Below are 27,277 nucleotides of genomic sequence, written 5' to 3'. Positions count from 1 at the left end.
CAAAAGTTGCTCGACCAAACATAAGTTTTTCAAGCGGTGCATAAGGTGCTGGAAGTAGTTGTTTAATTTTAAGAAGACCTTATTTTGTGGGACGGTAAGAATTCGGGATTCGGAGCCAGGGAGAATATGCTATTAATCTAGCCCTTTCCTTGTTGTAGGACAATGAATTTCCTTCGACAAACATTCAACCTCACCAAATCGATTGCCGGAGAAGGTATGTCATAGTCCTAAGCATGCCGCCTCTTGGCCAGATTGTGTAATATACGGCTGAAAGATAATTCAACAGGCTCCACTTTAAATAGTGGTCTGACCACCTAATGGTGATGATATAAAGCGAAATAAGGCATGAAACAATAAGTTTGCAACATTTATCAATGTATACGACTGGATCTGCTGGGATGGTGATACGATAAGCAAAATATGGTGTGCCTAAATTTATGTATAATTTTGTCAAGTGCTACATTATTATAGTATTTTTCCTCAACTATCTAGCAAATATGTAATGAGGAATACAGATTTCTATTACATATAATAAGAGATAAAATCCATTATGGATGGTCTCGGTCAATCAAATGTTGTGATGAAAGTGATGGTGCTAATTAAGTATATAATGAAGTGATAATGTGCAAAAGTGTTCATTACATAAGTTTAAATTTCCTTTGGTTAAAACATCTCCGTAAAACCATATAAAAGCAAACGTAGTTATTTCGCTCCTTGCGGTTATCATCGCGAACATTTCGATGCATTTGTCCCAAGATATACAAAACACTGGAATAGAATGTGTATACACCTTACCCCATATTAGTGATGATCCCTGTCTGGATTCGAATCATTAGAATCAAATCCGATCTTGGATTCCAATCTGCTTATCATAACCCTCGTCTTATCATATGAACACATCGATTTTTCACAGTTGAACACTGCTTAAATATTTAACTAAAGTTCAAAGCAGATGAGTTCAAATAGAATCCAATCAAATCGAGTCCAAATCGAATCCTTCAAATGGGAGCCAATCCGTCTAGGGTTCGAGTCCTCAAATTTTCCGAATCCTCACCATTTGCCAACACTACTTCTTATGTCAAAGCATCCATTCGTGGAAAGGTGGACGCACCAAACAGAGGTATCTTTATTTTCTTCTGGCGTTTGAATTCCCGTGCAAAAGAGTTCAGCAAACGCCTTGCTACAAAAAGTTTTGCACTGCCAGCACGAAGGTGCCTTAAATCCACTAATATCAGATCAATAGTGCCGTGGATCCGAGTACAGAAGAATCTAATGGGAACTGTCGTTCGGAGCCCGAGAAGAAACACCCGCGTAGCCCCTGTGTGAAGTGTGTGGAAGGTGTTAAATTTGTGTGCTTTTTAGTGAAAATATTAAGCTTAAGTTTGCGTGATTGCGAAAACGGGCTGTAATTAGTGCGGACAGCGTTAAATCCTAGCCGTTTCGTGAGGTCTGTGACCATTCAACCGAGACGTACTTATTCGTAGCCTGCTGCTGCATTTTACCTCTTTTTTGTAAGATGCATAGTTTTTAGTCCTCCGTACTTGTTACAGTTAACTGGTGGTCAACCGAATCGACATATTTTTCAAGTTTGATGTGAGCTATTCATTGCTGGTTACATAGTTTCACCTTCTGGTAATGAAAAACGTACCAGCACCAACATCTACATGGAAAGTGTTTGAGGAAGTGAAAATGGACAGATGTCACCACCGGTGATGATGATGCACATCCAATATTTCGTCTGCTCTACAGTCACTGTTTCTCTTTCCCGTATATTTGGCCCTTTAAGCGCACCTGAGAAGAGTGCGCCTCAAAATGCCAACACACACGCACGCCTTACGCTTTTCGCGCATAAATTAACATCGTTGCACCCCAACCCCCCAAGCAAACTGCTGCACGTAACTCGAACTGCAACCGTGAGGAACAAAACTTTGTTACGCTTGGTTGACAAAAGATATCGTCCGAGATAGGAGAGGCAAGCGTGGGATGGGGGTCTCTTGCAGGTGGAAGGAAGTCGAGTGCAAAGTGCAGAAAACTAGAGGAAAAGTGTTGAAAGTTGATCAGCCTGGCCCAAGCACCACACGTATGATTCGTGCTTTGACTACAGTAAACAGTGTAGAAATTCCCGTAAAAGACAACTAGTAGTTGCCGGCATTCGAATAATGCTCTGTTAGTAATGTCTTTTATATTATATTTTCAAGGTTGCTATTGGATGCCGTTGCCCGTCCGTCGAGAGGGGTAAAAACAAGGACAAGGATTTAGAAGCGGTTGGTCGGAACAACGGCTATCCCGTTATATCCGTCCCCCGAATGAATCTTCGCGCCACCACCGACGGTGGCGTGTCACTACTGCCCTGGTACACCGGATGGCCAGAAGCAGAAACGCAAAACGCACTCGCGATAAATGGCGAAACTGCATGTCCGTGCGAATTGTGGATATCAGTCTGTCCACCACCACTGGTTTCTCTTCTTCCCTTGGCTTGGAGCTCGCGACGCCGTTCCTTCCGAACCTGCAGCAAAAGAGAAACAGTCATGCACAAAGAGACATGTGTAGAGAGAAGAAGCAGAGGAGCGCTTTAATAGCAGGGCCGCGCAGAAACGAGGCCAACGCACGTACCACCCTTTACGCGAGGGTCGGTTCCTATGTTGCTTGCGTGCTTGGTTGGTGGCTGCGGTTTACATTTTCCTGCGGTGTGCGTTCGCATGCATGCCTGGCTTTTGGTCGACCGCTCTTAGTCTCCCGGCTGCTGGCCGGTACCAATACCTTCGCGTATCGAATCCCGTTTTTGCTTTTTAGCTGATCGACCGATCGCGTTTCTCCCCCATTCTCTGGCCCGTAGGGATCCTTAGGGCGTCCGTTGGACTTAAGGTGCCGGCAGCTACGAGTTTCCGCGCATGTACGTGCCTGTGTGTGTGTATGTCACTGTTCTTGATCTCATCGACAAAAAGAGATCTCGATCATCACAGGGGCAGAAAAGGGGAAAAGAAACCTCAAAATGCGCTCCCCATGCATGTGAAGCGGCGCGCAGGATGGCAGCAGGCGGCCTGGTTCGTGGTTTTATTCTTGGTAACCTGTTTCTCCCTTCGGGACGGACGGACGGAAGGGCCACTTGTTGCTCGGCTGTTGCATTGCAAAATGAAGGGCAGAAAAGAAGTGCTTCCGACACACGACACTTTCGCGAGCTAGCTCTACCGGCGTTGGCGGCGCAAGTAGTGTAGACCCTGTTGCTTTTATATGGTGGCCCCGGGTAGCTCGTTTTCGCTAACACGCGCGTCTAGGTTTTTGGTTTTTATCCATCACAAATGCGTGACCGTGCGTATGTGTAATGCTTTTGGTCTCCAGTGAAAAGTAGTTCAGCAGATCAAGGCAAAACTCAACCACCGAAGCGCGATCGATCGATAGATCGAGATGGTAGATATCGATTAGCGACTCGTTTTTGGCGTGTTTCATGTTGCGGCAGAGTTGCGTTTTCTAAAGTTATTTTTACGTGCAATGGAGCATGAACCGTAAACGGCTGCGAAAAAATCCCATCCCAACGTGCAAAACGAGTGATGAATTATTGTGTTTTTAACCTATGCCTGGTTTTCACAATCACGACATACGTTACGATCGTAGCTAAAGGCTTCTTTCGTGAGTGAGATCACATTTTATTTCGTATGCTGAAACACGCGCATATTTCATGCTGTTTTGTTAATGTTTGACATCATCTGACTGCTGGCGCTAGTTTGAAACAGATTGGTCGGATATTGTATGATCAATTTTTTAAAGCACGTTGAATGACTTTATACGTTTTGATACATCGTCGCCTAATAACTTATTTTATGTTGATGTACAGTCAAACGGTTGATTATGTTTAAAAGCAGAGAGTCTTCCAGTCGCAGCAGCAATAATCTTCATGCCAGTAGGCTAGTAGAGACGATCGCACAAAGTGGTGTATAAAACGAAACGTGAACAGACCAAGGGTTGCAAAAAAAACATCACACAAGAAAGAAGCAGAACCCGCCGCGGTGGGAAGCGTAAAGAAAAAATATGACCGGAGTGTATACCCACCGGTCCCGGACTTCAACCTTTGCGGTCGCCGCCGCGAATGTACGAGGGCGAATGTGTATATGCATCCGTATTTTATGTGTTCTCGCTTTACCTTCGCGGTGGAAAAGCGCCGTCCCGTCCTTTCTGTCCGTCCGTCCGAACGAACGAATTGGCAAACCAACAGACTCCTCTCTACTTCGCGATCGCAGTGACGAATGCGACGAGAGCTGGCGGTGGGAACGCAATCCTGATGGCGTTCGCCCGTTTTGTTGGAGTAACGTCGATGTAAGACGCACCTCCGGAAGGGACGGCACGGGACGGAGGGTGAAGGTGAAACGCCGCATGTGTTCGCGAATTTCTCTCCCCTCGGAGATGAACCGGAGCAAGAAAGCGGATGTCGAATATAAATGGCCCCCAGCGGACGGCAGCGCAGCCCCTTGTCGCGGTGTGTGTTTTTTTTTGTTCGTTTTAGAGCCCGTTTCATTTTCGGCGAATTTGTTGGAGACAGGAAACTTGATCTTCGTCTGATACTATCCGTTCGTCTCCTTCCTTCCATCATTTTTTTGGAGGAAGATTGGCAAATCGCCAAAAGAAAAATATCGCTCCCATTTACGAACACACACACCACCACTGCTGCTGTTCCTCATTAATGCATTTTGATGTTACTTCTTCTGATTCTTCTGAAGTAGTTCTGACCTGAGCCAAAGAAGAAACCGCGTTGTTCGCGTACGTACCTTCTTTCTATCAGCTTTGCCGTTCACCGTGACCACGATCACCTGTGAGTATGTGTGTTTGGCTTTTGATCAGCATGTAGAGAGTGATCAAGATCGAGTGCCGGAGAACGGTAGTAAATAAATAAATAAGAATAAATTCAACCCCTTGGTGTATAAGAAACACCCATCGGGGAACAACCGGGACAGGAGACTCGATCTTCGTGTGTACACCCTTAAGGATCTCTTCAAGCAAAGGATACTTTCCTTGGGACTGGCAACAACAACAACAACGATGTCCACCCGCTTGACTTGAAAATCGGGTGCATTAGCCCGTTTCTTTCCTTGCTCATTGTTCTCGATCGCGATCGCCCCTTTTTCGCGAAGAGGCGATGGCTCGATCCAGAGAAGGTTACCGATTGCTTCATTCTATCTCTTTTATTTCCCCCTCTCTTTCCCTCCTCATACCCATCTGTGTCCGTGCCCTCCGGGGGAGGATGCGAGTAAAAGTATATAAATCATCAACCGGGGGCACCCCGGGCGCCAAGGGATACCGCGGGGCCTGAGGTGGTGTAGGGGAAGTAGCAAACGGTGGGAAGAACGTGCGAAAATGGACTGCGAAGAACTGCGGAACTCCAACACCCAGCCACCCCTGGACCCCGCTGCACAGTGGCTCAGTGAGTGGACTTTTGATGTTGAATGTAGTAAAACAATTTTTTTTAAATAAAAAAATTTGTTGAGGGAACGATGTTCATCAACGGTGATTCCAGTTGTTAATTTAAAATATCTCAAAAAACTATTTGAATATAATAATGAGATATGAAGGAGACATTTCTGTCACAACAATTTTGCTTAGTTGAAACATAAAGATACGAAATTCCACCGCCTCCGTCCGAGCGGAAGCAGGAAAGGGAAGAGAACGGGGGGGATGTTTTTTTTTTGCAAAGTTTTCCTTCTTTCGTCGTACCTCGCGATCACCTTTCGCCGGTCGGTGGAGAAACAGCGAAAAAGAGCGAATGAGAAGTGCATAAGAAGTCGATCGATGAGTGAGATCAAGAGATCGCGGATGGTGGGGTAACGTTTTATTGGTTGTTGGGGGTAGGGGGTTTGGAGGCTATGGGGAGCGCGGTTATGATGAACTGGTTTGGTGGACGGCGGGTGCACTGGCCAGGCCAGAAAAACAATCGGAAGAGCATCAAGCAAGCGGCAGCAACACCACTACTCCGCTCGATAACTGCTCGAGGAAAGATGGAACTGCCCCTTGACGTTAATTGAAACAACAGATGCCGGCAGACCCCAGGCCTCCTCCAGTAGTGTGTGTGTTTGTGTGTATGTTTGCTGGCGGCAGTAGGTGATAAAACCCCATTTCTTTCACTTCCGACAGCAGAACAGAGGTATCTTGTGCTTCCGCGTGGCGTTAAGTATCAGCTTCTCGTATGACATTCTTGTGAACGGTGGTGTCCCGGGTCGGAAGGGTTTGTCGATGTCGTGCCCCTTACTGTGACACGGTGTCTATCAGTGTGGAGTGTGCGTGTGAATCACAGTGTTTCCCGATCGTTACCGATGCGTGCGTGCAAGTGCTGGTAGTGGCAATGGTAGTGTCCGGCAGGCGGAACCGAACGCGAAGCGCTTGAGTTCCGTCATCGATCGTTCCGTCGCTCCGTGGCCACACACATCTCATCCACGACTTCATCATATCGACGAGCAAACGGGGCAATTGTGTCATCCGGTTGAACACCATGGGCTACGATCTGACCCGGTTTCAGGGTGACGTCGACGAGGAGCTCATCTGTCCCATCTGTTCCGGCGTGCTGGAAGAACCGCTGCAGGTGAGTTTGAGGAAATACGATTGATCCGAGAAAGAGGGAGAGAGAGCAGGAACAAGCCACAGTAGCACGACCTTTCTTCCTAGCGGAACTCTGCCACTTGCGGAAGAGAAAGTGACTGCAATTTCGGTAACTGTCCAATTGGTCCACTCGTGAATCGGTCGATGCAACAACCGAAGGAAAAGGCAAATGGTAATCACAGCGATCACTGTGCCGTACCAAGCGTAGAGTCGAAGTGAAGGCGCGGAAAGACCAAAAAACGAATGGCACATTCGGTTGCTTCCGTGTGTTATTCGATGTGCAGCAATGGTTCATGATTGATGGCGAGCGGAGAAGTTTGGACCAGGTGAAGAGGATCGGGTGTTGCAACTTCTTGACGTTCTAGGGAAGGGCTGACGTTGGAAAAGCTTTTTTTGTTTCCGGTCTGAAGTAGATGCAATTGGACGAGTTTTACTCACTAAACGTCTTATCTTGAAATTTGGATGTGATATCGCTGATCATAGTCTGAGTCACTGTTTATTTTCGTAGCCCAATATAGATAAGAACATCTGGTTAATTTTGGTGTGTGTTCATCTACATCTAGATAACACGAAAGTAATGTAAACTAAACCGAGCTTGTTTCGGTTAACGGAGACTTTTCGCTGTGTTTGGAAGTCGTAAAGAATTTGATAAGCCCATTTTATTGGAGGTTTAAATAACAGAAGCCGTTGTTGTCACTACTGGTAGTGTTTTTACGGTACCTTCTGTTTGTCAGGTGGATTTTCGATGCTATCTGTGAGCAAATAGTGGCTTTCTCTCTCTGCTTTACTGCACGAAAGGCTTCTACTGTTTATGGAGTGTATCACTTATTTACCTTCCTTTTTTTCCTATTCTCATTGTAGGCCGTCGCTTGCGAGCATGCGTTTTGCCGTGGCTGCATCACCGAGTGGCTGTCACGGCAGCCAACCTGCCCGGTAGACCGCAATCCGATCACGAACAACAATCTCCGCGCCGTGCCAAGAATCCTACGCAATCTGCTATCCCGGCTGAACATAACCTGCGAGAACGCCATGTACGGTTGCACGCTGGTGCTGAAGCTGGACACACTAGCGACGCACATCGAAGAGTGCGAGCACAACCCGAAGCGGCCACTGCCCTGCGAGAAGGGTTGCGGCTTCGTCATACCGAAGGACGAGTACAAGGACCACAACTGCTTCCGGGAGCTGCGCTCGCTCGTGCACAGTCAGCAGCAGAAGATGGGCGAGCTGAAGAACGAAATCAACGACCAGAACCTGGTGATAAACGAGCTGAAGCGCGAGCTGAACCTGGTGAAGGACTTTATGCGCGCGATGCGCGTCTCCAATCCCGCCATGCGTGCCATTGCCGACCAGATGGAGCGGGACGAGGTGACGCGATGGTGCAACGGGTTGGCCCGGGCTCGGGTGACGCGCTGGGGTGGCATGATCTCCACACCGGACGATGCGTTGCAGGTTGGTTTTGGAGTGTAGTGGCCGCGATCAGAGGATGCTTTTTACTGATAAATGAATGTGCTTATTGTTGTTTCAGCTCATGATCAAACGGGCACTCTCGGAATCCGGCTGTCCGCCGCACATACTCGACGACCTGATGGAAAACTGTCACGAGCGTCGGTGGCCCCGGGGCCTCAGCTCGCTGGAAACTCGCCAAAACAATCGACGAATTTACGAAAACTATATCTGCCGGAGGGTTCCGGGTGAGCGAAAATCTCCCTCTAGGAAGATTCTGCACCGAGTTTGGCTTGGCTTGACCTAATCTGTATCTGTATTTCTTTGTTGCAGGAAAACAAGCAGTACTTGTACTGCAATGCGATAACACGCACATGAACGAGGACGTGATGGTGGAACCGGGGCTAGTGATGATATTTGCTCATGGCATCGAATAGTTAGCGGGCGGGGAGATGACTGGCAACAACTACTGAACGCGGGGGCGAGTAGTACCAAAAGTCTGCAAGTGACGTAACAGAAAGCAAAATGCAGCGCCTGACATCTAACAACCATCATTCCGATACACACACGAGTCGGAATGTATCTCTCTCCCCGCCCGCCCACTTAACCACCGCCAACCCGTAGGCACTGTTAGCTGCCGAAAAACAAAACAACTGATACGACTGTTGATCTCGGAGTGGATTTTACTCGAAAAAAAAAACGGAAATCTGTTCCATCCACGAGCTGCAAACTCGCAACATCGATGGGGGAGGGTCCTCATTTTCGAACCGGAAGTCCACCGGTTAAAAGGCCGCTGGCGCAACATCCGTCTGGCTTAGGTTTTAGTTTGCGTTTGAGCTAAGCTCGGGACGTATGAATTTGTGTGGCAAACGATACGAATGATGTGTCGCGCGTGTGGTGTTGGATTGGTGACAAACTCTCTCAATCCCACGCACCTCAGGCATATATGCGACAAAAATGTCAATGTATGGTTCGCTAACGGATCTAGCGAGATCGATCGATGTGTAAAGGAGTGACGCACTCGATGTTTGTGATTTAATTACCTTTCGACTCGTTTGTTCCTGTTTGTTTGCGCATGGGGGGAGGAGGAGGAGATGGAGTGTGAAAAAGAGAAAATACTTACCAATATTGGTAATTTACAATCGTCGTGGTTCTTCTTTCCAGAGCGACTAAAAACTCCCAAGAATGCCTCGATCATGATTGATGTTGGAGGGAAATCCATTTTATTCAATGGATGCCTGGTGACAAGCATTGGTTTAAGTGTGATCATGCTTTGAGCTAAAACAAAACGCTCCTTTGATTCATTCTCGGAAACGAGATTACGGTAAAATACGCACAACATGGTCGAAATGTCCATCCTTCATTTGCTTGCCTGAAAAAAACCGATTCCAGCGCTCAACCCACTTCGATGCCTCCCCTCGCCCAACGAAAGTGAACAAGTCGGAGTACTTCATTCAATGTTAGTGTGTGTGTGTGCGTGTGTGATAGGTTGTTTGCGAGCGAGTGGAAAACTGGCAAACGATCGCCGTTAAGAACAACAAGGAAAAGGAGAACCATAAGAATTCCTTTAATTTTTGGTGCAGTCTCTGATAAAAAAGGAAAAATCAACTGCTGAACAAAATCACGCCCCAACCCACATGCGTTGTATGGTGGAACTCTTCGTTCTCTTCCTTGTAGTACTATAGTAGCCTCTAAGAAACATTCAATCGTTGTTGTAATCCCTAGATGCTAATGAGCGCAGGAATAAGGAGAATGGATGCGTAATGTGCTGTATGTTCGATCGATGCGTGAATGAGTAATGACGTATGTGTGTGTGTGTGTGTGGGCTCTATGGTGGAGGAATGAATGCGAACACAGGTGATTAATGTTCAGAAAAGGTCGAACTATGCCGAAAAATATAAGCTCCAAGAAGCGATGAAAAGCGAAGGATTCAAAATGATCTTTAATGGTGACGAGGATTACGAAATCAGGAGAGGAGATCGAATGTTCATGTTCGTTACTGGATTTTTCAAATACTTTCTCGATTAGGGAGACTTTTTGATCCGCAAGTGAAGACTACGTTTGCTACAACAATTCGTGATTTCAACAATCTATATATTCATTTTTATTTAGTTACAAACATAATAATCACCCTCGTCAGCCAAAAGAACACCGTTTTACAATTCCTGAGGTTGCGTAGCGAAATTCTGGAAGAATTCCGTTGCGACCACTCCTTCCAGGGTGCTGAACCAGTTGAAATTGTTTTGCACCGTCGCCCGGGCGCTGTTGGCCACGGCTTCGGTGATCTCCGTTCCCAAGCTAACCAATAGGGCGTTCAGCCGGTCCAGCTCCTGCTGGGTGTTGGTGCGCGAGGCAATATTCGACACGGCGCTGTTGAGTGCCGGTCGTCCGAGTCGGTTGACAAACTCCGTGACCTGCGTGGGCACGGAGAGGAAGTCGATCACCGCATCGACACCTTCCCGGCTCGCTCCGTACACGGCCGACACGATGCGCGTCCGTTCGGTGGACAGTAGTGCGTCAAACTCGCTGCCAGTGCCGAGGGCGACCGTGATGAACGACGTTAGATGGGACGGATTACGCGAGCATGCCAGCGCATCGATCAGCACGGTACGGTGTGCCTGGTTGTTCGAGTTCTTGAACTGATCGTACACCCAAACGAACACGTCGTTGCTTGCGTCGGCGGTCGCCAGTCCGTTGCAGTAAATTGCGGTCGCAACGTCTGGGTGGACGGGAGTGTTTGCCTGGTAGGCGGCCTGGAGCGCCGTCCGCGCTTGCTGGAGACAATCGCCGTGTCCGATACGGCATGCCCAGGTGATGATGAACTGCTTCAGGTAGCGCTGCAGCATCGTCTCTTCGGGACGCTCGTTCATCGAGAGTGTCGGGTAAATGTCGGCCAGCAGCGAGTTGACGTACACCCGGAAGTGATCGAAGGAGGGTGTACCACGGAGTTTGTTGTGGAAGTACGTGAGCGCACTACCGGCCGCCGTCCAGGGTGCGTATTCTGTCTCCTTCCGGAGGTACGCCATGAGACGGAGGGCCACCGCCAAGTCGATGCGTTCGGCACGCGCAATGTTGTACACGTCGTTCACCAGCTGCGCTCGGTTGCGTCGATGGATTTGCATGGGATTGTCATGGAGTGCCGAAATGATGAGCTCCCAGTTGTGGGCATCATAGTTCACCCGGTAGTAACCCGTCTGCTGACGGTTGAAGATGATCCACTGGTCGTCCGGCACGTTGGTGCTGATTTTAGCGGCTTTTGAAGAAAGCCACGAGAACTGAGCCGGCGAATGCTCAAAGTTGGGCGCGTTTCCTCCCGTGTAGTCGTATGGGATGTGGTACACGTGGCTATTGGGAAGCTGGCGGTTGGACAGGAACCGCTCTTGGGAGAGAATAACCTCGTGGTTGGACCCCTCACCACCGTACGTTCGGTAAACATTAAGGATCGGGAATCCGGCAACCGTAGTCCACGAGTCCATCAGTTGCTTCACCGTTACTTCAGCCGGCAGCAATGTGACCCCGTTGGCAACCAGTGCCGCCTGCAATCCGGCGTAAAGATCGTCCGCCACGGCGCCATCGAGCTGCCGTTCTCGCATGTACATCGTCAGCCCAGCGCGCCAGTTGTCGTCTCCCAGCACCTCGCGGAACATGTTCAACACACTGCCCGACTTATCGTACGCGACCGTATCGAACAGGGCGGCAATTTCATCCGGTGATCCCGCGTTCCAGTTCATCGGACGTACCGACTCGCTCGCATCGGCCGCGAATGCATTCTGGATCACCTCCACCGTGAACAGCTCCCAGAACTCACCCTCCGGGTAGGCCAGCTGGGCCGCGAGGTATTCGTAGACGGTGGCAAACCCTTCGTTTAGCCAGATGAATTCCCACCAGTTCGGACTGACCAGATTGCCGAACCATTGATGTGCGTACTCGTGGGCGATGATCGTCGTGACGCTCTTCTTGTTGCGATAGGAGTTTATCGCCGGATTGAACAGCAGAACGGGTTCTCTGTTGGAAAATGGAAGGAATCAGACACAACCGATAGAGATGAGTGCATGAGCTTTTTATTTTAACAGGTGGTTATAAAACAATCACACGATTGTTTCTGACATGATAAGGGACCATACGCGAGTGCGATAGCAGCACACACACGCAACACAAATTATTCACAATGATAGTAGCATAGTCATTGGGACATCGAATCTTTTGTCCGATACGATGATCCAATGTGGGTTGTCATGAGGTGAATGATTAAGGAGATTTCTTAATCTACTACATCATCGTGTTTGCTAAGGAACATATCTTTGCACTCACCCGTATGCAACCAGGCCCCAGTTTTCCATTGCACCCGTGCCCCGATCGGGAATGGCAATCTGCGTCATCTTCGGCATAAACTCGTAGTACGAAACGTCCATGTACACGCCTAGCGCGTCCAGAATCCTATTGCCTGCCTCCAGCGGGAACTGCGTCTCCTCGAAGACGTTCGAGCGGGCATACACCGTCTGCTGGCCGGCGGTGCGAATCGCAAAATCGCTCACGGCAAACGCCAGCAGATAGGTGGACATCTTCGGAGACACCTGGAACTTGCTCGTCACGTAGTTTGCGTTGTCCGGATCCGGTACGGGCGTACCGGCCATTGGCATGTTCGCCACGGCGTTGTAGTTGACGGAGTGCGTAATTTCCAGCTCAAACGTGGCCTTCAGCAGTGGCTCATCGTAGCACGGGAAGGCCGAACGGGCGTGTGTCGGCTCGAACTTGCTCGAGGCCAGGTAGCGACGCACACCATTCGCGTCGAGGTAGGACGAAGCGAAAAAGCCCATATTGTTGTTGTTTTGCAGCTGGCCCTGGAACTCGATGCGCAGGAAGTACCGCGAACCGGGCTGTAGCACTTGCGACAGGGTGAACGTAAGATGTTCCGTGCGCGTATCCGTCGTGAAAGAAGGTTGTTCCAGCTCCGGGCCAACGGTACCACCGGTACCCTCCTGAAGGAGTGCCGCACGCTGGATCGTAAGCCTTCGGTTTAGCACCACGATCGTCGTGGTTGCCTCGAGGACTTGCAAGTGAATCGTAACCGTGCCAGTGAACTGACGATTATTCTCGTGGATCGCCGTCCGAAGCGCCAGGTGGTAGTGAACCGGTGCCGTACTACTGGGAAGCCGGTACGACTCATCCACCGGCTGGCGACGGCTCGGGAAAAGGCTCTCCGGCGTAGCTTCTTGATCCTGCTCGAAGGCGAGCGTATTATCCGACGGTTCCACAAGCCACTTCCAAGCGGGTCGTCCAGCCGACACCGGATTAGCCACCAGGCACAGGACGGCGAGGACCACTCCAACCCCTATCACCTTCTTTGGGGATAGCATTTTTGCACACAAAGTTCTTCACTTCCTCCACGGGTGAGAGGATGTTCCTTCGCAGCGAAGGGATTAACACTGACTGAACGTAAGTGCGCCTAAGGCCGGATCGTTTATAGTGTCTCCCGTCCGGAGTGCTTCTCCTAGGCCAGCTTTAGGCCTCACTTGATCGGTGGTGATAAAAACGCATTGAATCAAACACAATTGGGAATACCAATGGGGACCGATTGGGGATTGTAAAGATTAGATAGGTGCGAAAAATGATAGTCTGATGATGACTGACCGGCCCAGAAGAGTAGCGCTGAGGTAGCTTCGTGCGGGGAAGAGTATGAATTTCTCTACCTTTTTGGCCCCACATGTAACAGGATGTACGTTATCCCTTCAAAAGGAAGCGTCAAATCATTGTTCGTACATCCATTCACCTTTAATTTATTGCTGTTAAGGGGTCATAAATTAGCCTATGTTATGTAATATAAATAGTTAAGGCAATTTTTTAGATATTTGTGCGGAAATGGAGTATCAATCTGTTGTGTGAACACGTTTTTAATCTCATTTCGCCCGTTGATAAGGGACGTTTTGATGATCGTTAACCTTATTTCTTTCATTGTTGTCCATCGTCGAATGAATGGCAGTAACTTGCCTGTGGAAGAAATAATACGCTACGATAAGACCGAAAGCAGCAAGGTTGTAAAACAAGCGTTTTGTGTGCGTATGTGTGTTATCATTATCACTTAAATGCGGCCCTTGATAGACATTTTGAGATAGTTATGCGTATCAAGATTATGTATTGTTTGTGTGATGATATATTTCACACCAGACGGACTTATGTCACTGAAAGATTTCAGTAGGGAATCGAATTGATCGCCTCAACGGGTTTTTGGTTTGGGATGAGCTCCTGGGGAACATTTTCGGACATTTATCCACAAATATCTTCTATATAATTAAGCTTTGATTTTGTAGCGAGTGGTTGATTTTTATTTTGAAACAAATACTAAATTTGAACGGCTTTATGACTCCATTTTTACTTGGCAAAGTTGGCAAAGTAGTTGGTAGAAACAACTCCTTCGAACGTCTCGAACCAAGCGGCGTTTGTCTTGACGGTGCGTACAGCAGCTTCGGCCGTTTCCGGGCTGATCAGATCGCCGAGAGCGGCAAGGAACTGGTCCAGTTGCTCCAACTCTCCGTCGTTGTTGGTGCGCGAGGCCACATTCGACACCACACTGTTAAGCGTACCCTGGCCGAACCGATCAACGAATTCGCGTGCAACCGGCGGATCCGACAGTGCCTTAACGAGAGCTTCGACGCCGACACGGCCCGCGGAGTAGATCGAGGACACGATACGGGAGCGTTCGCCGTTCAGCAGACTGTTCAGCTCGGAGTTGCCTCCGATGGCGACGGCGACAAGGGAAACGAGCTGGCTCTCGTCCTGGGCACAACCAAGGGCATCGATCAGTACGGACCGTTCGGCTTCGTTGCCCGACGAGATCATCTGGTTGAAAAGCCACCGGTACTCGTCATCGGTCGCTCCCTTCAGGCCGTAGCAGTACACGACATACGAGACATCCGGGTGGACCGGAGTGTTGGTTTCAACGGCCGTATGCAGCGCCTCAGTCGTCTGCCGGAGACACTCGGTGTATCCGACGCGGCAGGCCCAGGTCGAGATGAGTTGCTTGAGATACTTTTGCAGCAAGGTTTCATCTTCCGGCACGGTGGTGATGTCGCCCAGCGTGTCGAACACATGCCCGATAAGGGCATCAACGTAGACGATGAAATCGTGGTAGTTGGCCGTTCCGCGGAGTTTGTTGTAGAAGTAGTTCAGCACACCGTTGGCCGCAGCCCACGGGACGTACTCGTGTTCACCCGAGAGATACGTCAGCAGGTCCAGCGCCAGCGCCATATCGTGGCGGTTGGCCCGAGCCAGGTTGAAGGCATCGTTGATCAGCTGCGCCCGGTTGAAGCGATGGATGGCTTCCGGATCGGCACGGAGAGCACTTGCCAGCAGCAGCCAGTTGTGTGCATCATAGTTCACACGATAGTATCCCGCCTGCTGCTTGTTGAACAGAATCCAATCATCGGCGGCAACGCCGGTCTCGACCCGTTCGGCCTGCTTCGCAAGCCATTGGAACTCGGAGAGATCCTCGAAGTCGGCATCGGAGGCGGTAGCGTACGAGTACGGAATGTACCAGAGGTTATCGTTCGTCACGCGCTTGTCAGCATAGAATCGCTCCTGGGAGAGGATGACTGAACCATCGTCGTAGTTACGACGAACGTTCAGCACCGGATAGCCCGGCTGCGTGGTCCAGCTGTCCATCAGTAGCTTCACACTTACACCCTCCGGCAGTACATCCTTTTCGTCGATTGCTGCCTGCAGACCGGCGTAGAGATCATCCGCAACCGCGCCATCTAGTTGACGGTTCAGAAGGTACACCTTCAGACCCGCACGGAAATTGTCGTCCCCGAGGACCGTACGGAACATGTTAAGCACGCTTCCAGCTGTGGAGGATAGGAATAAACCTTAGCATTGTGTGTGCTATATAAACACCACACTTTACTCACATTTGTCATAAGCGATCGAATCGAAAAGTCCCGAAATGGCCGACGGTGTTGTGGCATCCTGCGTCATCGGTCGAATGGTGTCAGTGGAATCGGGTCCGAACGCGTTTTGTACGTTCTCAACCGCGTACAGATCCCAATAGCGCTCCGAAGGGTACGCAAGATCGGCCCCAATGTATCCGTAGAGATTGGCGAATCCTTCATTGAGCCAGATATAGCTCCACCAGTGCGGACCAACAAGGTCCCCGAACCACTGATGAGCGTACTCGTGGGCAATGACGACGGCAATACCTTTCCGTGCGCGGTACGTGTTACGCTCCGGGTTGAAAAGCAATGCCGGTTCTCCGTACTTCACAAGACCCCAGTTTTCCATGGCACCACCTCCTCGATCGGGAATGGCCATCTGGGAAAGCTTCGGCATGTAGTCGTAGTATGACACGTCGGTGTAGGCATTCAGGGCATCGAGCACACGGACACCGGCTTCCAGGGCAAACTTGGCCTCATGGATCGCGTTCGGGCGAGCGTAGACCTGCTGCAGTCCATCTTCGATCGCCACGAAGTCGGACACACCGAAGGCCAGCAGATAGGTCGACATCTTCGGCGTGGGTCCGAACTTCGTCGTTACGTAACCCTCGTGCTCTTCCGACGGTTCCACGGCTTCGACGGGCATGTTGGAGACGGTGTTGTACTCAGCGACGTGCGTAATCCACAGTGTATAGGTAGCCTTAAGCAGGGGTTCGTCGTAGCACGGGAACGCCATACGAGCGTTGGTCGACTCAAATTGGGTCGTTCCGACGTAGCGACGTTCTCCCTCGTCGTTGACGTAGGACTTCAAGAAGAAGCCACTGTTGGAGGAAGTCTCCAGGTTTCCGCTGTACGTCACCGTCAGAACGTAGCTACCGAGCGGAAGTACCTGTCCCGAACGGAAAGTAAGCTGCTCGGTACGGGTGTCCAGTTCATGTTGCGGGAATCCAAACTCCACCAAAAGTCCATCCTCCTCCTTAGCGTACAGCGAAGCGAATGACACTGATAGCCCACGGTTATGCACGGTAATGGTGTCCGTCGGTACGATCACATCGAAGTGGATGTCGACGATGCCCTGAAATGCCCGGCTGCCCGTGTGCAGGTCGGTGTGCAGACGGATCGTATAGTGCGAGGGTACCGTGTGCGTTGGCAGACGGTAGCTCTGGTCGATTTGGTCGTCCCGAGGCTGCGCATCGTCCGACGGCACCTGGGCGAACTCTCGATCACTCCATTCGGACAGGACCGGACGATTCGGGTGCTGGCCAAACACCGACGTGGTAGAGACCACCACCAACAGCAGGAGCGGCACAAAGTTTTTCCCTAATTTCATCACCATCTCTCGTGGTGAAGCACACTGACGTGCCGGACGTGGTGGGAGTTTGATTTTTATACTCCGGCTGGCTGTTGGGTTTGTTACCCTTGTCTAAGCTACAGGGCGATATGGTAATCACCTGTGATTGAACAGTGTCTTCATTATTTAATAGATAGCCCCATCGATGTTACACAATCCAGTGCTTTATCTCGGCCTTAAACTTCTCGTGATACGAGCAATTGATAAGAGAGTGCTATTGACTGCGGGTGTAGGTTAGACGATGTGTAATTTTTCCACTTCTTTAAAGAAAAATCAAGTTACACGAGTAGCATCAATCGTTGAAATTGTCGTTACATCATCAGTTTGCCATAGTAACGCGTTCTCGACTATGAAGCGTTACTATAGCAACCGATGAAAAATACCCAGCAAAAAACTATGTTACTATGGCTAGAAAATTACTCGAAGATACTTTACTAATTCAAGCTTCTAAGCGAAAATCCAAGCAACAACAAATACCCCTTTGGCCATAAATTAAATCAAACCGCACCCATAGTGCTCTTCAGTAAGAAGATCCAAGGCAAGGATTGTTTCCGTTCATCATCGTTTGTTTATTTTCTGGATGAATCTCATCAATGGATCACTTTGATAAACACACTACGTTTGATTGGACAATCAAGGTGGGCAAGCCATTCATTCGACGAGCGCCTACCGTTGACAGCTTGATACGATAAGCAATCATCTGTTCGATTCTCTGCCCTTCCCCACACCCGAGCACGTCACGACTCCGTGATTGAATTAAATCAATACGCAACGCAACGCCTATCTCTACCTATTCTAGAATCCTGATTAAACATTGTACCGCTCTAGGAACTCGCCCACAATCAGTGCCTCGGCCGTCGTGAACCATTGGGTGCGTGAGGATGCCGTTTCCCGGACGGCAGCGAGGGTACTCGGGGCGAGGGACGTTTGAAGCGAGGTTAGCATCGTCTCGAGTTGCGCCATCTCCTGCGCGTTGTTAGTTCGTCGCGCGATATTGGTGATCGCATTTGTGATCGCTCCCTCACCGACGATACTGGAGAAGGCAAAGGAAGAAATGTTAGAAGAGTTCAATAAGTTATAAAAAAATCATGGATTATACTTACGCCATCAGCTGTTGTACGGTAACAACGTCGCTGAGCACGACCATTAATGTATCGATAGGGGCCCTTCCTCCGGCGACGATGGCTTCGAATATTCGACCACGTTCTTCCGAGAGGTACACAAAGTTCGTGTCGGGCAAAGCGCTGAACAAAATCGTCGCAATCATCGTCCTAATGTTGCTCGGATTCTTGGAGCATCCCAGTGCATCGATGAGGTCTGTCCGTTCCGCCTGATTGCGCGACGCTATGAGACGTTGGTAGATAGCCTCGAACTCGGTCACAACGTCCTCTTGCAAGCCGTAGCAGTAAACAACAGCTCTCACATCGGGATGCACTTGCACCGCCTCTGAGCCTTGCTCGGGTGTGAACTCTTTCCTTAGAGCCTCCCGGGAGCGCTCTAGACAGTCTCGATATCCAATTCGGCAACCCCATCCGGTGATCAACTGTCGTAGGTACTTGAACAACGTCGACTCGGAGGTATTGACCGTATCGACCGGTGTCGTAGCGTACACCTCCGAAATCAGCCCATCGACGTACGCGACAAACGCTTCCTCATGCTCCGTGCCACGTAACTTGTCGTAAAGGTAGGTGAGTACCTTATCCGCCGCCTGCCATGGGGCATAGTCCCTCTCCATGCGAAGGTATCGCATCAAGCGCAACACCACGGCCATGTCGAGCAGATCCGCCCGGGCCAGATTGAACGCGTCATCGATGAGTTGCGCCCGGTTCAGCCGGTGGATGTCATTGTGCCGCTCCATAAGTCCTTCCGCGATCAATTCCCAGTTTCGGGCGTCATAGTTCACCCGGTAGTAACCCATCTGCTGCCGGTTGAACACGACCCACTCGTCGTCTGGCACAGGGGTGGAGATTTTTACGGCGTGAGACGAAAGCCATTCGTGCTTTTCCAGCTCATAGAACGTCGGTGAAGATTTGTACGCGTAGTTGTACGGAATGTGCCAGACGTGGTTGTTTGGGAGGACCTTATCGGCGAGGAACCGTTCCTGGGAGAGAATTATTTCTCCGTCGCGGTAGAGTCGTCGCACGTTGAGCACTGGGAATCCGGGCCCATCGGTCCAGGATGCGAGAAGGTCACGCACATTGGCACCCTCCGGTAGGACGTTCTTGCCGTCGATCGCTTGCTGGAGGTGGGTGGCCAGGTTTGCTTCAGTGGCCGCCTCAAATCCTCGGTCGGAAAGGTACGTCTTAAGGCCCTCACGCCAGTTCGTCTCACCGAGTACTTTGCTGAACATGTTCAGAACACTGCCGGCTTTGGGGTGTGAGAAAGGCGAGAGTCAATGTCACATTTACACAAGCTCCATCTAACGCATCTCTTCTTACCTTTCTGGTAGGCAATGATATCGAACAGCCTCGGTACGTCATCCTGCGAGGCGGCGTTCCAATTGATCGGCCGAATCGTTTCACTCGCATCCTGCAGGAACGCTCGCTGGGTGACCTCGCCGGTGAAAAGCTCCCAGTACTCGTCGCCGGGCATGGCCAGCCGGGTCGCATAGTACTCGTACAGCGTGGCGAACCCTTCGTTCAGCCAGATGTATTCCCACCACTGCGGGCTGACCAGATCCCCGAACCACTGATGGGCGTACTCGTGGGCGATGACGGTCGTCACTCGTTTACGATTGCGATAGGTGTTTACGGTCGGATTGTACAACAGCGACGGTTCTCTGTAATCGGACAATTTTATTTCCAGTGCGGCTGCCTTTTAGTATCGGGATCGATGGTTCGGGGTTTTTAATTGAAGGGGCAATTTGAGGTTCCGGCGATAAGCGCATAACGACGGCCCCGTACTTACCCGTACGTCACTAGACCCCAATTCTCCATGGCACCTGTGCCACGGTCCGGCACGGCGATCGAAGTCATCTTCGGCATGTGGTCGAAGTAGGAGTTTTCCAGATAATCCCCAAGTCGTTCTAAAATCGCCGCACCAGCATCTACGGCATATCTTGCGTCCTCCTCGGCGTTGCTGCGCACAACCACCTCGTGTTGTTTGTCCCCCAACGACACAAAGTCAGTCACCGCGAACGCAAGCAGATAGGAAGACATTCGGGGAGTCCGCTCGAACGTGCTCACCAGGTACTCCCGGTTGTTGGGAGCGATCGTAACGCCTTTCCTCGGCATGTTGGCGATCGCGTTGTACGTTCGATGGTGGGTGATTTCCAGGTCGAACGTTGCCTTTAGGGCCGGCTCGTCGTAGCAGGGCAGCACCCGGCGAGCGAGCGTGGCCTGGAAGTGAGTCGTGCCGACCGATTTCCACAGCCCTGCGTCGTCGCGGTACCTCGACACTAGATATCCACTCTGGTAGTTACGCATCGTGCCGGTGTACGCAACCTCGAGGATGTAGTCTCCCTGCGGAAGCACGAGCGAGCACTGGAAAACGATGTGCTCAAGGACGATGTTTATTTTCCACGATGGGGTGTCAACTTTGATCGGATCGCCCCCCGAGTTGGGAAATCGGTGGAGTATCGCCGTTTGGATGGTGAGTTCCTGAACGTGCAGGGTCAGTACACTAGTTGGCTCCACCACGGTTAGGTGCACCCTGGTGGTAGCACTGAACGTCCGCACATCGTTGTGGATATCCGTGTACAGCGAGATAGAGTAATGCGTCGGGATGGAATTGTTCGGCAGGAAGTACGTCCTATCGACTTCCTGCGTTGGAACGACCTCCAACACGCCAGCTTCCAGAAACCTATCACCGGCCACCAACACCTCATCTGGCAGTGGACTTAGCCAGGCACTGCTACAACCACCGTTGGACAGGAGGAACAGAACCACCGCCGGAAGAATCCGCCACCTTCCCGAGCTCACCGTAGAACACTTTACCAATTCGCGCGCCATCGTATGTGACACTGAGCGACTGGCGGTGGAATGGCGGCCACTTAAACACTCCCCACGGGGGGACAGATAAGCAAGCAAATCTCCTCTGCTCCCGGGGTTGGGTCCGAGACACCGCCCGTGTGGTCATAAAAATAGATGCATCATTTAGATATCCGTCCCAACGACTGATAGAAGACGAAACGATAAGCATTGGTTGTTGTTCATCCTCTATCTCTTTTCGTAACTCCGATTCGGTTATGCTTCTCTTCCCCGTGGCATTCCTTTTTTTGAAAGGGTTACAACGTCACCAGGTGTTGGAATTTTACCAAACTGCAAGTAAAACACACACCACACGTATCTTATCGACTAGCGATTTAACGGTTATATAAAACCCAAGTATGCCTTAACGGAGATCAAGATAAAGCCAATCGACATTCAAGGGATTTCCTCATTGCAAATTCATAACACGATTAGGCGACTATCGACATTATGTAAACCAACGGAATGCTTTATCTCTTTCAATTATCTCTTGTTCAACTTGCTGCAACTATTGTTGCATTTTTCAGCTAGTTTTTTAACATCAAAGTCTCGTGTATTCTATTAGATCTACCGCAATGGAAAAAGTTACGATCTTGCAGGTGCCACAAAGCTCTTTAATTTACTCTTATTGCTTTGTCTAAGCGTAAGTTTGCACACCTGTGGAATAAATTAAGTGTGTCACCTCTCCTTTTTTGGTCACATTTTGGGACATTCGATATGTCACGGCCAACTTTTCGCAACACACATAGCCAAAAAGGACATTGGGTTGAATGCAATGTGGCAAAAGCTTCCAGATGAGCTTTCCTTTTGTGTGCAACATCGGAACAAATTTGCCAAAACGAAACGAGAAGGATAATGTCCAGCATCCAATTGGATGAGGTATTGGAAAAAAGGTAAAGTGCCACGAGAGGATGGGGATTGGGAAAACCAATTTACATATAGATTGGATTTTATTGTTCAGTTCGGAGACGTCCTTTCTGGGCAAAATCCGCCGGACAATGCATCCGGGGTCTATTGTTCGTGGAAATTACTTGGCTTGACCCATTGCGAAGGGATGACGTTTGCTTCTGCACGTGTGAAAGTTTGGGTGGCTTTTGGGTAAAATCATTCCCTTTTTTCGCATTGTCAGGGTTGTGTACATGTGCAAGCTTGTGGCTCCACGGTTCTCGTAAGCTTATTGAATTTGAATGCATCTTCAGTGATTTCTTACTGCATCCTGCATGCAATTTGGTTTCTTCGAAGGAAACTGAAGTATGTCTTGTAAGAAGTTGAGCTTTCTTGAAAGCTTTGAAGGATAAATAGGAAGAAAAAAGTAAGTTTGAACTACTTTCCCGTTTTTGAAGTAGACTTTTTCGTTTATTATTTTCAACAGAATATTTTGTTAAACCAATTTGATTAAGTTTGTGAATACCTAACATTTATTATCGTTTTGAACGGAAAATGTAGGTTTTACAATTTATAGTTTAGAAAAATAAAATCAATAGAACATTGCACACCGAAGAATTGGTTCACCTTCAATCATTTCCTCCAAATCAATTTGTTTGATCACCCCTTCCGATTATCCCGAGGGATCGGTCGAACGCCGCAAATTGCAACCATTGCCCACACGACCGACGAGCGACAACTGTACGAGTATTGCCGACCAATGTCCGGTTCATCAGAGGAAAAAAAAAAACACATCTGCCCCTTCAAACGTGGCCAAAGGAAAGGTTAACCCAGTCCCAGTCCGTGGGACGCATTATTGTGCACTTTCTTTTGGGCGAAAAGGATTATGCCGACGGACGGTTCATGCGGATGCTCGAGCTTCGTAAAATGTGTCACAATTTTCATCGGCCATTTCCCCGCTCGGCCGTGCGGGGAGATTTGGTTGAGGCAGGCAAACGGTCAGCGCTGGAGAAGAAATTGTCCACCATCGCACCGGGACATGTTTTTCCGCTACGTCATGATCCTGCTGCTGCTGAAGACCGTTTTCTGACCATTGGGCCGCTAATCGTGGCCAGCATCGCCGAGGACAGATTGTGCGGGTGTGGAATTGCAACAAATGGCGTTCGACGAAAAGGTCGAACGTGGAATCCGGAATTAGGTGAAGCGCAACCCAACCGTCCTCCGTGTGTAAACCCTTCTAGATTGCGAGGATGGATGGAAGAGGCGATAGGGAAAGAAAGGTGAGATGAGTGTGAGCGATTGGAAAATGGTGTAGCTGGTGAGTTTAAACTCATCGCTGAGGAATGTGCTATCAATCGTCCCTTAGAGGTTGTGACCAAACCAGTTGAAGATGTTAATCGTTGGTTTAGCATTGCCAGGTACCTGAAAATGGGTTGTCCAGCCTGTTCACCATCATGCAGCTGACGCTCTGAAGTCTGCTCTGTGTGCCGTATGCCATCGAGGACGCGGAAATAGATTCATCCGATGCGATAATGAAATCTGTGGATAAACTCATCGCATTAAGCGTCCTCATAGATGTTCAAATTGTAGCGTTCAGCTCTCTGTTGTCACTGTTACCTTCAGTTAACCGATATTAGTCTGTTACGAACCTTAAATTCCCTTAAGTTTTAAAACTAGTGCAACGATGATCGATCGATCTTTCTATTGACATTTTCCAAAAGGAACAAAAATGCAACTAACGCCCATATTCTTTTGTGATAATCAATTGAGTTCTCCATTCTACCGCGCTTCCACTGATGTTTTCTCGTAGTTTTTTCAATCGAACTGGTCAATTATGTTCTGGTCTGGCTTATTCCCGGTCAGCATAAGCCTTTTTTTATGCAAGCCCTTTCTCTGACCACACAATGCAAGCGTTTGTGATGACCACCTTGTGACAAAAGGACAAAAATAATCGATGAACACAACTGGCGCAGAAGACCATAACGGTTCTATCAAAGCGTAACCACGGACGAAACAAAAGGATGAATCGATCGATCCGTCAAAGGTGGCATTGTTTCTTTGTGGAATGGTTTCCTCCTTCGTTACGAATCAACGTACGAAGACAAAAAAGGGCCGTACTACAAAAAAGGATGAAAATTGACGAAGAAAGGAAAACTCACGACGAGGACGAGGTTAAGACGTCACACAAAAGGAATGAAGGAGTGGGGGGGTCAACACCGAAGCTATCATTACCGCTACGACACCAACATGCCAGCTTTCTTCGTTGCGGCACTCGAACGCTGATTAACACGTGTTAAACATCATGTTGAACAAGTCGCCTTTTGGGTGTTGACAAGTCGAAAGCGTTATCGCGCAGGACGATCTCAGGACACAGGGGAAAAACCATCCTACTTTGATCGTTTTGTGTTTCGTAACGGGCTATCGATCATATCGGATATCCCTCCCGGATGGCGAAAGAGATTTTATGTACGATATCGAATTTGTTAGCTTGTTGGTAAACGAAATTCAAACAGGATTGTTTTTCTTTGGAAAACAAAGACGAATATTCTTTCAGTTAAATTTACTGAAATTTTTTATTTAATTATCAAAATTCAATTAGGTTGGGTACTTGACACCCAACATTTGATGTACACAATCCTTTTTTAAGATTTTCTGTTCAATTTCAGTGACAAATTATCCAAATTTTTTAATTTTATTTCCTAAATAGAAAAATAAATTTAATATGTTTCAACAAATGAAATTTATAAAAAGAAATCTTGCAAGAAACTAAATGCTTCATCTTAGAAGAATGCTGAAAATTGCACCGAAAAATAACGGTAAAACGTACTCCCGGGCAGAACTCGTGAAAAACAGTATTTTGAAACATCCTTGATTCATGAAAGAAAACTCTTTCCCTTTAAACGAACGAGTTGAGTTCATTTGATTGTGGTCTATCGGTTTATTTGTGGTTTGTGAACCATTAGATAGTTGTATCTCAAATTTATGCGCGTTCATCTTCGATCCTCATCCTTTTTAATTTCTATGAAAGCCCTTTTTGTTGAGTGAGGCATCACGCCGTCTCCATCGCAGCTAACAATGGTCGACAAACGCAGGGTCGATCAAACAGCAGCTGGTTATAGCACGAGCGTAAGACGCCTGAATCCGCCGGGAATCCTTTCACCCCAATGAAAAACCCACTTAAATCAACCGGTCACGTGCCAGATCGAATCAAGAATCCACGTGAAATCACGGTCTCACTCAAGTTTGGTTCTCTTTCCTTTCTTTTGCAGCCATTTCGTCGTTCATGCAGCGCAACACGATGGCCACCCTGAACCAGATGCACCGGACGGGGCCACACTTCAAGGTGCGGCCACCCCGGCAACCGCTAGATGGTAAACCGTTCGCCAAGGGAGTCGTGCTGAAGACGCTGATCAAGAAGCCCAAGAAGCCCAACTCGGCCAACCGAAAGTGCGTGCTGGTGCGGCTGTCCACGGGGAAGGAGCTGGTGGCGTACATTCCCGGCATCGGGCACAACCTGCAGGAGCACAACATCGTGCTGGTGCGCGTCGGCCGCTGTCAGGATTTGCCCGGCGTGAAGATCAAGTGCGTCCGCGGAAAGTACGATCTGCCGCACGTGATCAAGCAGAAGTAGTAGCGGTAGCGGAAGTCACCGTGGCGGAGTGTAGCATTTTTGTGGGTTGAATAGTTGTACAGTAAAATAAAACTGCCCCGAACAAGCAACAAGATCGTACGAGAAATGGTTTACTAAGAGAAAAACACACGCTACCAGTGGCGTTCCCGGAAGGATGGAATTCTTCAATTCTTATCCAACGAGACATTCGAGAAATCTATCACAGTCGGTAGTGAATTTCAGATGGTTACGAAAAACCCTTTTCAAGAAACATATCTGGCCGACAGAGCAAGACACACAAGGTAAGTCAGGCGGAAAAGTAACGCATCACAAAGAAATAAATCCGTTGAAAGAAAACTGCCTCCTCATCACTCCTCGGTCCAAGACGAATAACGGAATCGCGTTTGTTTGACCTTCGCCCGACTCCGCTTGCTGGTCACAGAGCCTCCGCAAACACCGGTAGAAAGGTAATTTGCATGAAAATACTCTCCTCGAACCTTTTTCGAAGGTTCCTCCTCGTCGAAAGGTGTGCGGTAATTGTTTGAGTAAAATTAGCAAATCATTGCGCTTTTCGGGTGAGGAAAAGCTGCTACATACACACGGACAATTTGTTGCCATTCTAACACCGATCGGGCGGTCGGCAAAAAGGGAAAAAAAGGATTGCTTCCTTCGCTCGCTAGAAGGACAACCAGTGGTGGATTCCGCAACATTTACGTGAGGGAATTTGCCTCTAGGGAACAAGACGTTCGAGGTATTGGTCAAGCGTACCGAAGGAAACCTTCCTTGGCCGGCCTGCGGTAAGTAGCTTGTTCCCTTTTTTCCTTCCTCCTCCTTCAAAACGACCGTTTGTTGCCACAGGTTTGTTACCGCAAAGCGCACAAGGGATTATGCCATTTCGGTGCTGCAGCTTCCTCGAATTTTTCAATTGTTTGGTTTTACTTTCTTTGGTGCTTTCTTTATCTCCCAAAGCCTTACGCTTAACTTTGTGGCTTCCAGACGACGACATTGCGAAAGGTTCGGTTTTATGGTTCGAAAGGTACAAGACAGAAGGCATTTACCTTGGAATCCTCGTGTTCAGCTCGTTTTGTTGTCTATTATTGATCTCCGTTTAGGGAAAACAGATTACAACATGATAGAAATTTAAACAACAATCAAATAGTTGTTGGAGCGAAGAATGAATTGAAGATTAATCAGCGCTCTTTTTCGTTCGTTTATGTTTCATTTAATCCGGTCATGTTGTGTCATCGTTTCATAGCCTACCTTGTTAGGAAATTAGGTAAATGAACAACATGTAAAACTTGCTCCGTCATGATTATCAGATTGAATTTCATGTCGATTCTTACCTTCTCCAAATTGCTTGGATAAATTCATTCAAATTGTCGCCAAAGGTTTTCCTCGAAGGCAATCGTTCAATCGCGTTTGGGTATGGGAAAAGGTGAACTTTCCTTCCACAAAATGCAGCAAAAGTATCCTTGATTAGGAGTGGGACTCAACGGCACCCGTTACTCGTTTG

The 27,277-nt window shown here is 48.9% G+C and overlaps 5 protein-coding genes across 8 annotated transcripts; 2 read left to right on the top strand and 3 right to left on the bottom strand.

Annotated features, from left to right (window-relative positions):
* LOC131260749 (small ribosomal subunit protein uS12m) lies at nt 1-25,998 on the top strand. Its single transcript, XM_058262560.1, has 3 exons — nt 1-94; nt 159-214; nt 25,424-25,998. Exons 2-3 carry the CDS (start codon nt 163-165, stop codon nt 25,783-25,785), a joined length of 414 nt encoding a protein of 137 aa, XP_058118543.1. The 5' UTR covers nt 1-94; nt 159-162; the 3' UTR covers nt 25,786-25,998.
* LOC131260748 (E3 ubiquitin-protein ligase NRDP1) lies at nt 1,094-8,878 on the top strand. 4 transcript variants are annotated; one of them, XM_058262556.1, is made up of 5 exons: nt 1,094-1,120; nt 6,121-6,565; nt 7,444-8,031; nt 8,108-8,273; nt 8,359-8,878. In XM_058262556.1, exons 2-5 carry the CDS (start codon nt 6,476-6,478, stop codon nt 8,460-8,462), a joined length of 948 nt encoding a protein of 315 aa, XP_058118539.1. In that variant the 5' UTR covers nt 1,094-1,120; nt 6,121-6,475; the 3' UTR covers nt 8,463-8,878. The 4 variants fall into 4 exon arrangements, with proteins under 4 accessions (XP_058118539.1, XP_058118538.1, XP_058118541.1 ...); XM_058262555.1 differs by having other exon boundaries at nt 1,097-1,211; nt 6,124-6,565; XM_058262558.1 differs by lacking the exon at nt 1,094-1,120 and adding an exon at nt 1,121-1,211.
* Nucleotides 10,163-13,382, bottom strand: LOC131259775 (aminopeptidase N-like). Its single transcript, XM_058261361.1, has 2 exons — nt 12,337-13,382; nt 10,163-12,030 (listed from the first exon to the last, which is right to left on the bottom strand). The coding sequence occupies exons 1-2, from the start codon at nt 13,380-13,382 to the stop codon at nt 10,182-10,184; spliced, it is 2,895 nt and encodes a 964-aa protein (XP_058117344.1). The 3' UTR covers nt 10,163-10,181.
* Nucleotides 14,395-17,286, bottom strand: LOC131259771 (aminopeptidase N-like). The gene is made up of 2 exons (XM_058261352.1): nt 15,930-17,286; nt 14,395-15,866 (listed from the first exon to the last, which is right to left on the bottom strand). Exons 1-2 carry the CDS (start codon nt 17,284-17,286, stop codon nt 14,395-14,397), a joined length of 2,829 nt encoding a protein of 942 aa, XP_058117335.1.
* Nucleotides 17,949-21,251, bottom strand: LOC131272767 (aminopeptidase N-like). The gene is made up of 4 exons (XM_058274617.1): nt 20,209-21,251; nt 19,740-20,080; nt 18,405-19,668; nt 17,949-18,334 (listed from the first exon to the last, which is right to left on the bottom strand). Exons 1-4 carry the CDS (start codon nt 21,249-21,251, stop codon nt 18,109-18,111), a joined length of 2,874 nt encoding a protein of 957 aa, XP_058130600.1. The 3' UTR covers nt 17,949-18,108.
* Nucleotides 25,999-27,277: the final 1,279 nt, after the last annotated feature.

Source organism: Anopheles coustani, chromosome 3 (genome assembly GCF_943734705.1).
Source record: "Anopheles coustani chromosome 3, idAnoCousDA_361_x.2, whole genome shotgun sequence".
Classification (NCBI taxonomy): Eukaryota; Metazoa; Arthropoda; class Insecta; order Diptera; family Culicidae; genus Anopheles; species Anopheles coustani.
The sequence above is the reverse complement of the archived record's forward strand: the minus strand, read 5'-3'. Positions and strand labels throughout refer to the sequence as shown.

What these genes read in the sequence shown, in the direction of transcription:
- LOC131260749 (XM_058262560.1), top strand. Translation starts at nt 163, where the DNA reads ATGAATTTCCTTCGACAAACATTCAACCTCACCAAATCGATTGCCGGA. An exon ending in CAAATCGATTGCCGGAGAAG is followed by an intron (nt 215 to 25,423) that starts GTATGTCATAGT and finishes TTTCTTTTGCAG; the next exon opens with CCATTTCGTCGTTCATGCAG.
- LOC131260748 (XM_058262556.1), top strand. Translation starts at nt 6,476, where the DNA reads ATGGGCTACGATCTGACCCGGTTTCAGGGTGACGTCGACGAGGAGCTC. An exon ending in TGCTGGAAGAACCGCTGCAG is followed by an intron (nt 6,566 to 7,443) that starts GTGAGTTTGAGG and finishes TTCTCATTGTAG; the next exon opens with GCCGTCGCTTGCGAGCATGC. An exon ending in CACCGGACGATGCGTTGCAG is followed by an intron (nt 8,032 to 8,107) that starts GTTGGTTTTGGA and finishes TTGTTGTTTCAG; the next exon opens with CTCATGATCAAACGGGCACT.
- LOC131259771 (XM_058261352.1), bottom strand. Translation starts at nt 17,286, where the DNA reads ATGGTGATGAAATTAGGGAAAAACTTTGTGCCGCTCCTGCTGTTGGTG. An exon ending in TTCGATCGCTTATGACAAAT is followed by an intron (nt 15,867 to 15,929) that starts GTGAGTAAAGTG and finishes TATCCTCCACAG; the next exon opens with CTGGAAGCGTGCTTAACATG.
- LOC131272767 (XM_058274617.1), bottom strand. Translation starts at nt 21,251, where the DNA reads ATGGCGCGCGAATTGGTAAAGTGTTCTACGGTGAGCTCGGGAAGGTGG. An exon ending in TATCATTGCCTACCAGAAAG is followed by an intron (nt 19,669 to 19,739) that starts GTAAGAAGAGAT and finishes CACACCCCAAAG; the next exon opens with CCGGCAGTGTTCTGAACATG. An exon ending in ACCGTACAACAGCTGATGGC is followed by an intron (nt 18,335 to 18,404) that starts GTAAGTATAATC and finishes TGCCTTCTCCAG; the next exon opens with TATCGTCGGTGAGGGAGCGA.
- LOC131259775 (XM_058261361.1), bottom strand. Translation starts at nt 13,382, where the DNA reads ATGCTATCCCCAAAGAAGGTGATAGGGGTTGGAGTGGTCCTCGCCGTC. An exon ending in TGGGGCCTGGTTGCATACGG is followed by an intron (nt 12,031 to 12,336) that starts GTGAGTGCAAAG and finishes ATTTTCCAACAG; the next exon opens with AGAACCCGTTCTGCTGTTCA.